Source organism: Lipotes vexillifer, unplaced genomic scaffold (assembly GCF_000442215.2).
Source record: "Lipotes vexillifer unplaced genomic scaffold, Lipotes_vexillifer_v1.1 scaffold170, whole genome shotgun sequence".
Taxonomy (NCBI): Eukaryota; Metazoa; Chordata; class Mammalia; order Artiodactyla; family Lipotidae; genus Lipotes; species Lipotes vexillifer.
In genome coordinates this window covers 599,960-613,926 of record NW_006772326.1, presented here as the reverse complement: position 1 = coordinate 613,926, position 13,967 = coordinate 599,960, and the positions used below count along the sequence as shown (strand labels likewise).

General features: G+C 38.5%; 1 protein-coding gene across 1 annotated transcript in view; it reads right to left on the bottom strand.

The window, feature by feature from the left end:
- TBC1D30 (TBC1 domain family member 30) overlaps positions 1–13,967 on the bottom strand; it is a 42,329-nt gene that overhangs the window by 23,632 nt on the left and 4,730 nt on the right. Inside the window, exons 4-5 of the mRNA XM_007447382.1 lie at positions 12,234–12,359; positions 10,259–10,444 (exon numbers count right to left, since the gene is read on the bottom strand). Of these exons, the coding sequence (XP_007447444.1) occupies positions 10,259–10,444; positions 12,234–12,359 (312 nt within the window). The remainder of the gene's footprint in view (positions 1–10,258; positions 10,445–12,233; positions 12,360–13,967) is intronic.

The window sequence follows — 13,967 nt, the reverse complement described above, 5'->3', positions numbered from 1 at the left end:
AGAGCACAGAAAAAGCAAAATTAAGAGCAAAATCATAGGAGTTCCCTGGTGGCGCAGTGGTTAAGAATCCACCTGCCGATGCAGGGGACACGGGTTCAAGCCCTGGTCCGGTAAGATCCTACATGACACGGAGCAACTAAGCCCGTGTGCCACAACTACTGAGCCTGTGCTCTAGAGCCCGTGAGCCACAACTACTGAGCCCGCGTGCCACAACTGCTGAAGCCCGCCTCCTAGAGCCCGTGCTCCGCCACAAGAGAAGCCACCGCAATGAGAAGCCTGCACACCGCAACAAGGAGTAGCCCCCGCTCGCCACAACCAGAGAAAGCCCGCGCGCAGCAATGAAGACCCAATGCAGCCAAAAATAATTAATTTTAAAAATAAAAGAACAGAATCATAGTGGGTCCTATACACTGGTAGAGAAGTAGCTGTCTCATATTCTGATTTTCAGCATCTCACAAAACACTATTTTCAAAAAAAAAAAATATTATCTCCCAGACCTGCCAAGGGCCCATTTCCCCCTCATCCTTGGCTTGTAACTTCTACTTTTACGGTCATAGTTGTTTTGTTTTGGTTTTTATAAATTTATTTATTTATTTTTGGCTGTGCTGGGTCTTCGTTGCTGCACACAGGCTTTCTCTAGTTGCAGCAAGCAAGGGCTACTGTTTATTGAGATTCGCAGGCTTCTCATTGCAGTGGCTTCTCTTGTTGAGGGGCACAGGCTCTAGGTGCACGGGCTTCAGTAGTTGTGGTACATGGGCTCAGTAGTTGTGGCGCACGGGCTTAGTTGCTCTGTGGCATGTGGGATCCTCCCAGACCAGGGCTCAAACCCGTGTCCCCTGCATTGGCAGGCGGATTCTTAACCACTGTGCCACCAGGGAAGCCCTAGGGTCATAGTTTTGACTAAGTCAGTAAGACTGGGGACATACTCTCAAGAAGGCCCCCCATAGCCTTTACTATAGGAGTAAACAGGCCCAGGGAATCACCTTAGCCTTCTGACACAGGGTCAGAATTTACCAGGTAAATGCAGCATCACCCTGAAAATAGGAGCTTAGCAGTAAAAGCAGTATGTTCAGCCTGTGTGGAGGGAGGAAGCTCTCACACAGGCCAGCGGAGGGGAGAGCAGATTGTCAGCAGAGCAAAAGGCACGGGCAGGGACCTCGCACTCTACAGAAGATGTATGGGATCTGAAGGCAAAATTTAAAGGTAACAGTCTATTACTGCACTTTTCATCTAGAATAAGCTATATAATACCAAGAAAGACTTTTAAATGAATTTATAAGTTTTTATGAGGCACCACACTCCCTCATTTCTTGTTTCAAGAAACAACACCACACTTGTTTCTTGAAAACAAGAAAAAGAATTCCGATTATCACAGTAATTCTTGTGACACAATGAAATTCTGTCCAAACGCATCTCAAAATCTGACATAAGATATAAGAGCCAGCTATGTTACTTCACCTACTACTGTATTCCAAAGACCAAACATTAGATCTTTAAAAAAAAATAGGATACATAATGGCAATAGAACAGACAGTCTCTTCAATAAATGGTGCTGAAACAACCCTACACTCTCCACAAAAAGTAACTCAAAAGGGATCATAGACCTATGATCTAAAACACAATACCATAATACTCCTAGGAGATAACAGAGCCTAGATGACCTTGAGTATGACTTTTAAATGACTTTTTAGATACAATACCAAAGGCACAATCCATGAAAGAAATACTGGGTAGGCTAGACTTCATTAAAATTTAAACCTTCTGCTCTGTGAAAGACACTGCCAAGAGGATTAGAAGAAAAGCCACAGAATGGGAGAAAATATTTGAAAAGACAGATATGAAAAAAGGACTGTCACCCAAAATGTACAACAATTCTTAAAACTCAACAATAAGAAAACAAACAACCTGATTAAAAAATGGACCAAAGACCTTAAAAGACACCCAAAGAAGATATACAGGTGGTAAATAAGCTACGAAAAGATGTTCCACATCATAGTCGTCAGAGAAATTCAAATTAAAACAACAGTGAGGTACAACTACACACTTACTACAATGGCCAAAATCAGGAATGCTTAGAATGGCCAAAATCCAAAACACTAACCACACCAAATGCTGACAAGGTTGTGGAGCAACAGAACTCTCCTTCATTGCTGGTGGGAATGCAAACTGGTATAGTCATTTTGGAAGACAGTTTGATGAGTTTTTTTTTTTAATAAAACTAAACATACTCCTACCATACAATCCAGAAATTTCTCTTCTTGGTATTTACCCAAAGGAGATGAAAATTTATGTCCACACAAAAACCTACATGTGGATTTTTATAGCAGCTTTATTCATAATTGCCAAAACTTGGAAGCAACCAAGATGTCCTCCAGTAGGTCCAGACAATGGAATATTATGCATTATTAAAAAGAATTCAGCTATCAAGCCATGAAGAGACATGGAGAGACCATAAATGCATATTGCTAAATGAAAGAAGCCAATCTGAAGAGGCAACATACTGTATGATTCCAATGATATGATATTCTGGAAAAGGCAAAACTATGGAAGTAGTAAAAAGATTAGTGGGGCTTCCCAGGTGGCGCAGTGGTTAAGAATCCGCCTGCCAATGCAGGGGACATGGGTTTGAGCCCTGGTCCGGGAAGATCCCACATGCTGTGGAGCAGCTAAGCCCGTGCGCCACGACTACTGAGCCTGCACTCTAGAGCCCGTGAGCCGCAACTACTGACGCCCATGCGCCTAGAGCCCGTGCTCCACAAAAAAAAAAAAAAAAAAAAAAAAAAAAGATTAGTGGAAGGGGGTCAGGGAGTGAAGAAAACAGAGCATTTTTATGGCAGTGAAAATACCCTTATGACATTCTAATGATGACTACGTGTCATTATACATGTCCAAACCCGTAGAATGTACAACACAAAGGGTGAACCCTAATGTAAGCTGTGGACTTAAGGTGATTATTGAAGTGTCAATGTAGGTTCATCGATTTTAACAAATGTACCCCTCTAGCGAGTGATACTGATAATGGAGGAGGCTGTCATGGGGGGGAGGGGGGGGTGGGGGGGTGTGCCAAGGGGTATATGGAAAATCTCTGTACTTTCCTCTCAATTTTGCTATGAATCTAAAACTGCTCTTAAAAATGAAGTATTAAAAAAATAATGGGGAAGCTTTAAATTTTTAACAAATAGTTAAAAACAAAACAGTTACTAAGAAAAAACAGTAAACACAAAAAAAGCAGGGAAAATGGTTTACCTACTCTGATAAACTATTCATTTCCCTAATAACTACAACTTGCAGAGGCCAAAAGAGCTGCTGGAAAAACAATGACATCCAATATTTTCCTTAGCATCGGAAGTGTCTTCATAAACCCAACCTTCCTCTGCATATTAAATGTCTAACCACAAGATTCCTAAATGATGATGATGCCATTTCATTCCACAGACTTCATTTTCTTAGAGGCAGAAATATAAATATTCATTTTCTCAGCTTTGAATAATCCATCTTTTTATGTGAATTTTTGGTTTCTCAAATATCACTGAGATTTTGTGATTTGATTGGCATTTATATCCCCTTCCCCAAACCTGTTTATTTCAACATTTCAACTGGACAGTTCTCATTTCATAGTCATGCAAATTACACCAGAAAAAAAAAAACCCGACTAAAGCTGATAGACGGAATAAACAAAATTGCTTCTTAATAAAAAATGTTTCAAACTCACGTATTTGATTTGTCACTGCCTGCTCCCCTTCACCCCTGCCTATTTGATGAACAAGTACCTTCAAAGCTGTTTCCTTAAATACATGAATGGAAAAATAGAGAGGGTAAATACAGATTTAGATCATGTCATGCTGGATTTATAATTAATTCCACCACAATGTGTATAAAACCAGGAGGAAAATGTGTTTATTTTTCCATATGACATTAAGTGAGTGATTAAGAATATCACTAAGTTATTTGCCTCAATCAAACACAGAATTGGGAGGAGGGGGGGCAACTTGAATACAAAGACTAAGTATTCATCCCATCCATCACACAACATTGCAATCAAAAACAGCTTCAGGGTTCAAATATGAATAAGCAACCCCATACTATGCCAAGCAAGTAAGGCAGTGACCATCCTCTACATCTGATATGTTTCATTTCTCATAAAGGCTATTTGTGGTGACTCACTGAGTCATATTCAGACCTATAAGTTTAACTTGCTAGCAACCCATCTCAAAGTGCTTCCAGAATTTTTTTTACTAAAAAAGGCCCTAGGGCTTCCTTGGTGGCACAGTGGTTCAGAGTCCACCTGCCACAGGTTCGTGCCCCGGTCCGGGAAGATCCCACATGCCACGGAGCGGCTCGGCCTGGGAGCCATGGCCGCTGAGCCTGTGCGTCCAGAGCCTGTGCTCCACAAAGGGAGAGGCCAAAGCAGTGAGAGGCCTGCAAACCACAAGAAAAAAAAGGCCCTAGACATCAAAGATTAAAAGATAAGAAACATAATTCACTTCCATAACCTTTCTCCACGACAACACCTTCCATCACAGACATTCACTCTCAGCCTACCTAATTCATACCTTGTCCCAGATATGAAAGCAACCTATTAACAAGATCCAACCAGAATTAAGCATAACAAATAAGGCAGTTTACAGCGTGAACTCTCAGGATCTACACCTCCTGGTAGTCACACCCTTGTATATGCCCTTCCCCTTGAATACGAGCTGGACTAGTGACTGGCTTCTAATAAATAAAACATATACTAACAGCCATAAAATGGGAAATCGACAGTAACACAATCATAGTAGGGGACTTTAACACCCCACTTTCACCAATGGACAGATCATCCAAAATGAAAATAAAGAAGGAAACACAAGCTTTAAATGATACATTAAACAAGATGGACTTAACTGATATTTATAGGACATTCCATCGAAACACAGAAGAATACACTTTCTTCTCAAGGGCTCATGGAACATTCTCCAGGATAGATCATATCTTGGGTCACAAATCAAGCCTTGGTAAATTTAAGAAAATCGAAATCGTATCTGGCATCTTTTCTGACCACAACGTTATGAGACTAGATATCAATTACAGGAAAAAATCTGTAAAAAATACAAACACATGGAGGCTAAACAATACACTACTTAATAACGAAGTGATCACTGAAGAAATCAAAGAGGAAATTAAAAAATACCTAGAAACAAATGACAATGGAGATACAACGACCCAAAACCTATGGGATGCAGCAAAAGCAGTTCTAAGAGGGAAGTTTATAGCAATACAAGCCCACCTTAAGAAGCAGGAAACATCTCGAATAAACAACCTAACCTTGCACCTCAAGCAATTAGAGAAAGAAGAACAAAAAAACCCCAAAGTTAGCAGAAGGAAAGAAATCATAAAAATCAGATCAGAAATAAATGAAAAAGAAATGAAGGAAATGATAGCAAAGATCAATAAAACTAAAGGCTGGTTCTTTGAGAAGGTAAACAAAATTGATAAACCATTATACAGATTCATCAAGAAAAAAAGGGAGGGCTTCCCTGGTGGCGCAGTGGTTGAGAGTCCGCCTGCTGATGCAGGGGAAGAGCCCACCTTAAGAAGCAGGAAACATCTCGAATAAACAACCTAACCTTGCACCTCAAGCAATTAGAGAAAGAAGAACAAAAAAACCCCAGAGTTAGCAGAAGGAAAGAAATCATAAAAATCAGATCACGTGAGCCATGGCCGCTGAGCCTGTGCGTCCAGGGCCTGTGCTCCGCAACGGGAGAGGCCACAGCAGTGAGAGGCCCATGTACCGCAAAAAAATAAAAAAGAAAAAAAAAGAAAAACAGGGAGAAGACTCAAATCAATAGAATTAGAAATGAAAAAGGGGAGGTAACAAATGACACTGCAGAAATACAAAGGATCATGAGATATTACCACAAGCAACTATATGCCAATAAAATGGACAACCTGGAAAAAATGGACAAATTCTTAGAAATGCACAACCTTCCAAGACTGAATCAGGAAGAAACAGAAAATACAAACAGACCAATCACAAGCACTGAAATTGAAACTGTGATTAAAAATCTTCCAACAAACAAAAGCCCAGGACCAGATGGCTTCACAGGCAAATTCTATCCAACATTTAGAGAAGAGCTATCACCTGTCCTTCTCAAACTCTTCCAAAATACAGAAGAAGGAGGAACACTCCCAAACTCACTCTACGAGGCCACCTTCAACCTGATACCAAAACCAGACAAAGATGTCACAAAAAAAGAAAACTACAGACCAACATCACTGATGAACATAGATGCAAAAATCCTCAACAAAATACTAGCAAACAGAATCCAACAGCACATTAAAAGGATCATACACCATGATCAAGTGGGGTTTATCCTAGGAATGCAAGAATTCTTCAATATATGCAAATCAATCAATGTGATATACCATATTAACAAACTGAAGGAGAAAAACTATATGATCATCTCAATAGATGCAGAGAAAGCTTTCGACAAAATTGAACACCCATTTATGATAAAAGTCCTCCAGAAAGTAGGCATAGGGGGAACTTACTCAACATAATAAAGGCCATATATGACAAACCCACAGCCAACATGTCCTCAATGGTGAAAAACTGAAACCATTTCCACTAAGATCAGGAACAAGGCAAGGTTGCCCACTCTCACCACTCTTATTCAACATAGTTTTGGAAGTTTTACCACAGCAGTCAGAGAAGAAAAGGAAATAAAAGGAATCCAAATCGGAAAAGAAGAAGTAAAGCTGTCACCGTTTGCAGATGACATGATACTATACATAGAGAATCCTAAAGATGCTACCAGAAAACTACTAGAGCTCATCAATGAATTTGGTAAAGTAGCAGGATACAAAATTAATACACAGAAATCTCTGGCATTCCTATACACTGATGATGAAAAATCTGAAAGTGAAATTAAGAAAACACTCCCATTTACCATTGCAACAAAAAGAATAAAATACCTAAGAATAAACCTACCTAAGGAGACAAAAGACCTGTATGCAGAAAATTATAAGACACTGATGAAAGAAATTAAAGATGAAACAAATAGATGGAGAGATATGCTGTGTTCCTGGATTGGAAGAATCAACATTGTGAAAATGACTCTACTACCCAAAGCAATCTACAGATTCAATGCAATCCCTATCAAACTACCAATGGCATTTTTCACAGAACTAGAACAAAAAATTTCACAATTTGTATGGCAACACAGAAGACCCCGAATAGCCAAAGTAATCTTGAGAAAGAAAAATGGATCTGGAGGAATCAGGCTACCAGACTTCAGACTATACTACAAAGCTACAGTAATCAAGACAGTATGGTACTGGCAGAAAAACAGAAATACAGATCAATGGAACAGGATAGAAAGCACAGAGATAAACCCATGCACATATGGTCACCTTGTCTTTGATAAAGGAGGCAAGAATATACAATGGAGAAAAGACAGTCTCTTCAATAAGTGGTGCTGGGAAAACTGGACAGCTACATGTAAAAGAATGAAATTAGAACACTCCCTAACACCATACACAAAAATAAACTCAAAATGGATTAAAGTCCTAAATGTAAGGCCAGACACTATCAAACTCTTAGAGGAAAACATAGGCAGAACACTCTGTGACATAAATCACAGCAAGATCCTTTTTGACCCACCTCCTAGAGAAATGGAAATAAAAATAAACAAATGGGACCTAATGAGACTTAAAATCTCTTGCCCAAGAAACGAAACCATAAACAAGACCAAAAGACAACCCTCAGAATGGGAGAAAATATTTGCAAATGAAGCAACTGACAAAGGATTAATCTCCAAAATTTACAAGCAGCTCATGCAGCTCAATATCAAAAAAACAAACCACCCAATCCAAAAAAGGGCAGAAGACCTAAATAGACATTTCTCCAAAGAAGATATGCAACTGCGAACAAACACATGAAAGGATGCTCGACATCATTAACCATTAAAGAAATGCAAATCAAAACTACAATGCGATATCATCTCACACCGGTCAGAATGGCCATCATCAAAAAATCTACAAACAATAAATGCTGGAGAGGGTGTGGAGAAAAGGGAACCCTCTTGCACTGTTGGTGGGAATGTAAATTGATACAGCCACTATGCAGAACAGTATGGAGGTTCCTTAAAAAACTAGAAATAGAACTACCATACAATCCAGCAATCCCACTACTGGGCATATACCCTGAGAAAACCATAATTCAAAAAGAGTCATGTACCACAATGTTCACTGCAGCTCTATTTACAATAGCCAGGACTTGGAAGCAACCTAAGTGTCCATCGACTGATGACTGGATAAAGAAGATGTGGCACATATATACAATGGAATATTACTCAGCCATAAAAAGAAATGAAATTGAGTTATTTGTAGTGAGGTGGATGAACTGTCTGTCTTCACTCTGTCATACAGAGTGAAGTAAGTCAAAAAGAGAAAAACAAATACCATATGCTAACACATATATATGGAATCTAAAACAAACAAACAAAAAATGGTCATGAAGAACTTAGGGGCAAGACGGGAATAAAGATGCAGGCCTACTAGAGAATGGACTTGAGGACATGGGGAGAGGGAATGGTATGCTGGGACAAAGTGAGAGAGTGGTAGTGTGTATATGGACATATATACACTACCAAATGTAAAATAAATAGCTAGTGGGAAGCAGTCGCATAGCACAGGGAGATCAGCTTGGTGCTTTGTGACCAGTTAGAAGGGTGGGATAGGGAGGGTGGGAGGGAGGGAGACACAAAGGGGAAGAGATATGGGGATATATGTATATGTATAACTGATTCACTACGTTATAAAGCAGAAACTAACACATCATTGTAAAGCAATTATACTCCAATAAAAACATTAAAAAAAAAAAACCCAATGCAGCCAAAATAAATACATAAATAAATACATAAATAAATAAAATATGGTGGGTGGGAGGGAGACGCAAGAGGGAGGAGATATGGGGATACATGTATATGTATAGCCGATTCACTTTGTTATAAAGAAGAAACTAACACACCACTGCAAAGCAATTATACTCCACTAAAGATGTTAAAAAAAAAAATCGCAAAAATGATGGAATGTCGCTTCTGATATTAGGCTACAGATCTGTAACGTAATCTCTTCTGACTTGCCATTCTCTTTTACTCTCTCGTTCATTCTGAGGGACGCCAGCCACCACGTTGTACAACGGAGAGGCCCACAAAGCAAAGAACAACAGCCAGCAGAAAAACTGAGGCTCTCAGTCCAACAATCTGTGATGAATGAAATCCTACCAACAACCACATGAATGAACTTGAAAGTTCATGCTCTCCCTACTCAGTCGAGCCTTCGGATGAGACTAAAGCCCCAGCCGAGAGTTTGAATGCCACAATGATGTGACTCTGAGCCAGCTAAGCTGCACCCAGATTCCTGACTCAAAGAAACTGTGAGGTAATACACGTTGGCTGTTTGAAGCAACTAATTTGTTAGGCATCACTGGAAAATCAATAGTTAGTATTTAGCTTGCTTTAAATATGACGTCTGTAAAAAGAAAGGAAATTGAGTTATTTGTAGTGAGGTGGATGGACCTAGATTCTGTCATACAGAGTGAAGTAAGTCAGAAAGAGAAAAACAAATACCGTATGCTAACACATATACATGGAATTAAAATAAAATGGTTCTGAAGAACCTAGGGGCAGGAAAGGAATAAAGATGCAGACATAGAGAATGGACCTGAGGACATGGGGAGGGGAAAGGGTGAGCTGGGACAAAGTGAGAGAGTGGCATGGACATATACACACTACCAAATGTAAAACAGATAGCTAGTGGGAAGCAGCCACATAGCACAGGGAGATCAGCTTGCTGCTTTGTGACCACGTAGAGGGGTGGGACCTAGGGAGGGTGGGAGGGAGACGCAAGAGGGAGGAGATATGGGGATATATGTATATGTATAGCTGATTCACTTTGTTATAGAGCAGAAACTAACACACCATTGTAAAGCAATTATACTCCAACAAAGATGTTAAAAGAATAAAATAAAATACAATTTAAAAAATATGATGTCTCATAAGTGAGACTAAAAACATAATCATTCTCCTCAAATTTGGCAGCTACGTAAGTCTGTCATGTGACTAGGCTTTAACCTGGGAGAAATGGTGTCATGGATAATAAGAAAGGTGTAGTCAATACCCTGGAAGGAGGTGGAGCACCAGGGAAGAGAAATTATAGCTCCAGTATTTCAGTCTCTGAAGAACTTTAGTTGCCTTCTTCACAGCCTGATACTCACTTTCAGAGCATCGCCTTCGTTGCCTTCCACCACTTCCAGAATTAGTGCAGCCAGGATGTTAAAGCCTTGGCAATACCCGACATTCTTGTTCCATCGGGCGTAGGCCAGCAGAACCCGCTTCAACACAACCCTGTCCTGCTCAGCCTCTTGGCCACAGTAAGAACTGCAGCCTGTGCGGTGAAGATCCTATAATGAGAGGGAAACAATATTTTTTAAAATACCTCCTTAAGCTCTCTAAAAAAAACTTTAGTTTTTTCTCTGCCTCAGCATTCAGTAGAGTCAGAGTACCAACATGGATTTCAGTTTTCAAAAATGTATATGTAACTTAAACACATGGACCAAAACTTTTCTTTTCTTTTTTTAGTTTTCTAATATGCTGAGACATTTTCAAGAGGAATTTCAGTCAGGCAAACTTTCTACCACAAGTATTTCCAGAGTTAACACAAAAAGGGACTCAGAATTAATATTGCCTTATAATTCCAAATAAATTGACAGTTTATTTTAATCATACATCTCAAATAAAACAAGTTATCTTAACACATGTATGATAGATGCTAACATTATTTCTTTCTACAAAAAATGATATAATATTTAGCTATCAAAACTCCAAACAGTATTAAGGAATAAAATGAAAAGAATAAAAATATGTAACCAGTACTGTAAAGAGACAGAAAAACCATTCTCTCCAAGTTGTTTTATAAATTTGTATAAAAGAGGCAGAAACATTTACTGTGCTTTAATATTTAATGAGGGCAATATCTATAATTTAATTACCAAACAGAGACTATGATTTTCAGGAGCTGAAGTCATTTTACTGACATATCATTCATTTCAATGAGAAAAAAAATTCTCTTAATAACATGATTGTTATAAAATGTGCATTGCCTTAATTCACAACTTAAATAGAAAGAAAATATTTCAAATATGGAATACTTCATCTCTGGGAAACATACACCTAAATTCCAAATAAACAGCTCAAATGTGGACAGTGCAAAGGCTTTTCAAGCGTACAATATAAAAGTTCCTTTTTTATATTATATGCTTGAAACAGACCAAGTTAGATGAGAAAATAGCTCCTTTTAGTTAGGACCTCCTCCTGAAAAACATATCTTCAAACCTGCCAAAACATTAGCCAACTTCTGGTGACCGAAATTTAGATGAAACAACTTTCCTTTTAAAACCTCAGTTTAGCATCACATGTAATGTACTCATATAAAATAAAAAGCATGTGCTAGAGGCTTATGTAAGAGAATAATAATGGGATTAAATCAAAGCAGTATCCTTGGCTTTCGGTGCCAGGCTCTAATCAACTGTAATAATCCAGGTAGGTGAACCACAGCTGGCTTGAGCATCTGACCATCTGGTTTAAAGTAAACCCATCAGTCAATCTAACTATCTTCATAAAATGACAGTTAAGAAATTATCAAAATCCTAATAAGTACCCAATTATTCTAATATGAAATAGATTTAACTTTAAATTTCTCAGTGACTTTTACATTAAAATCCAGTTAAAAGCACGGACCCTTGCTAAAGAAAAAAGGAATTTCAATTTCCTATCATGTGAGCAAAATAAGCTGAATACGAATGGAAACATTTTCTTCTTACTAGCAACATACAAATTTATGAGGACAAGGCATCATCAAGTTCCCATTAAAAAGCTGTTAACTGGGCTTCCCTGGTGGCGCAGTGGTTGGGAGTCCGCCTGCCGATGCAGGAGACGCGGGTTCGTGCCCTGGTCCGTAAGGCCGTGGCCGCTGGGCCTGCGCGTCCGGAGCCTGTGCTCCACGACGGGAGGGGCCACAACAGTGAGAGGCCCGCGTACCGCAAAAAAAAAAAAAAAAAGCTGTTAACTAATGAAATTAGGAAGCAGGAAATACACGGACATTCAATCCATAAGGCTTGATCCTCTGTCCAAGGAAACATCTTAGAATCTTTCTTCTAAATTAGGACAATAAGCCAAACTTAGGGGCATTACCTTGACTATCTGAATTCCCATCGAGTCATCATCAGGATTACTCCTTTCATTGAAAGTGAAGCGCATGGTTTTGTCCCAATCAATGGCTATACTGTGCAAATAATGATCTGCCAAGGTCAACCAAACCTAAAATATTAATAAAAAAGAGTGCTAAAGTAAAATACATAATTTCATCTTTATCAGGAAATAATGATTGCATACAATAAGAAAATGAGAGCTGTTACTAGAACAGATATAGCTTACATGTAGAAATCTCTAAGAACCTCACTGAAAAGTTTGCTGTACTAAACTGTACCAATTAGGGGCTTTCATTTATTCTTTCAATTAATATTGTTGAGTTCCTTCTATGTACCAAGCAATGATCCAGCCATTAGGGATATTGTTAAGAAAACAAATTTCAAATTTTATTTCAGTTCATTGGAATAGCTAAATTAGCTTATGAGCTTGTTACACTTGGCTCTGGATGGTGCTCTATGCTTGGGCAAGAGCTCCCTGGTCATCCGTGGAGTATGGGCCTGTTTTTACCATAAAGTGGCTTCTGCCTTTAAATCATCCCTCTCTCACACACAAAAAAAACTGACAGATGGGTTCCTATAATGAATAACTTTTTTAAAGCAATCACTGGATATTTTTACTCCTTTCATTACCTTATCTGGAAAAGCTGTTTCATAATGCTATTTCTCATGTGCATTTTGAGGAACCAAAATGTTCAAATTCTAGGAGTATTAAGACCTGGTTTATAATACAAATGAATTTATTTACAAAACAGAAAGAGACTCACAGACTTCGAAAACAAACTTACGGTTACCAAAGGGGAAATGAGGGGTGGGGGGATAAATTAGGAGTTTGGGATTAACATATATAGTACACACTACTATATATAAAATAGATAATCAATAAGGACCTACTGTATAGCACAAGGAACTCTACTCAGTATTCTGTGGTGACCTATATGGGAAGAGAATCTGAAATGGAATGGCTATATTTATATGTATAACTGAATCACTTTGCTGTACACGTGAAGCTAACACAGCATTGTAAATTAACTATACCCCAATATATAATAAAAATTAAATTAAAAAAAAGGAATGGGAATTGTTGTTGCCAAAAAGGAAGGGGGTGGGGGAAGGATAGATTAGGAGTTTGGGATTAGTAGATGCAAGCTATTATATATAGAATGGATAAACAACAAGGTCCTACTGTATAGCACAGGGAACTATATTCAATATCCTGTGATAAACCATAATGGAAAAGGATATAAAAAAGAATGTATATACATATATATGTATGTATAACTGAATCACTTTGCTGTATAGCAGAAATTAACACAACACTGAAATCAACTATACTTCAATGAAATTTTTTAAAAAAGGAAACAAAGACTACGTTTATGAATTAATAAGATGGCAATTCAAGTTTTGGTATTTGAACATAATTTAGCAGGAATAACACTGATTAATATCTCCAGCCATACTTCTCTCTTAAGCATCAGGATCCTATGTCAAAATGCTCACTTGACATCTTCAACTTAGACATCTAATAGGCATCTCAACCTTAACATATCCAAAACCAACTGTTTAATCCACCGCCACCCCAACTATACAGACATACACACAAACACACACACCTGCTTGTCCCCTCTCTGGGAAAACAGTAACTCTACCCTTCCAATAGCTCAGGTCAATCTTGAAGTCACTGACATCCCTCTTACACTTTTTATTCAATCCAGCAGGA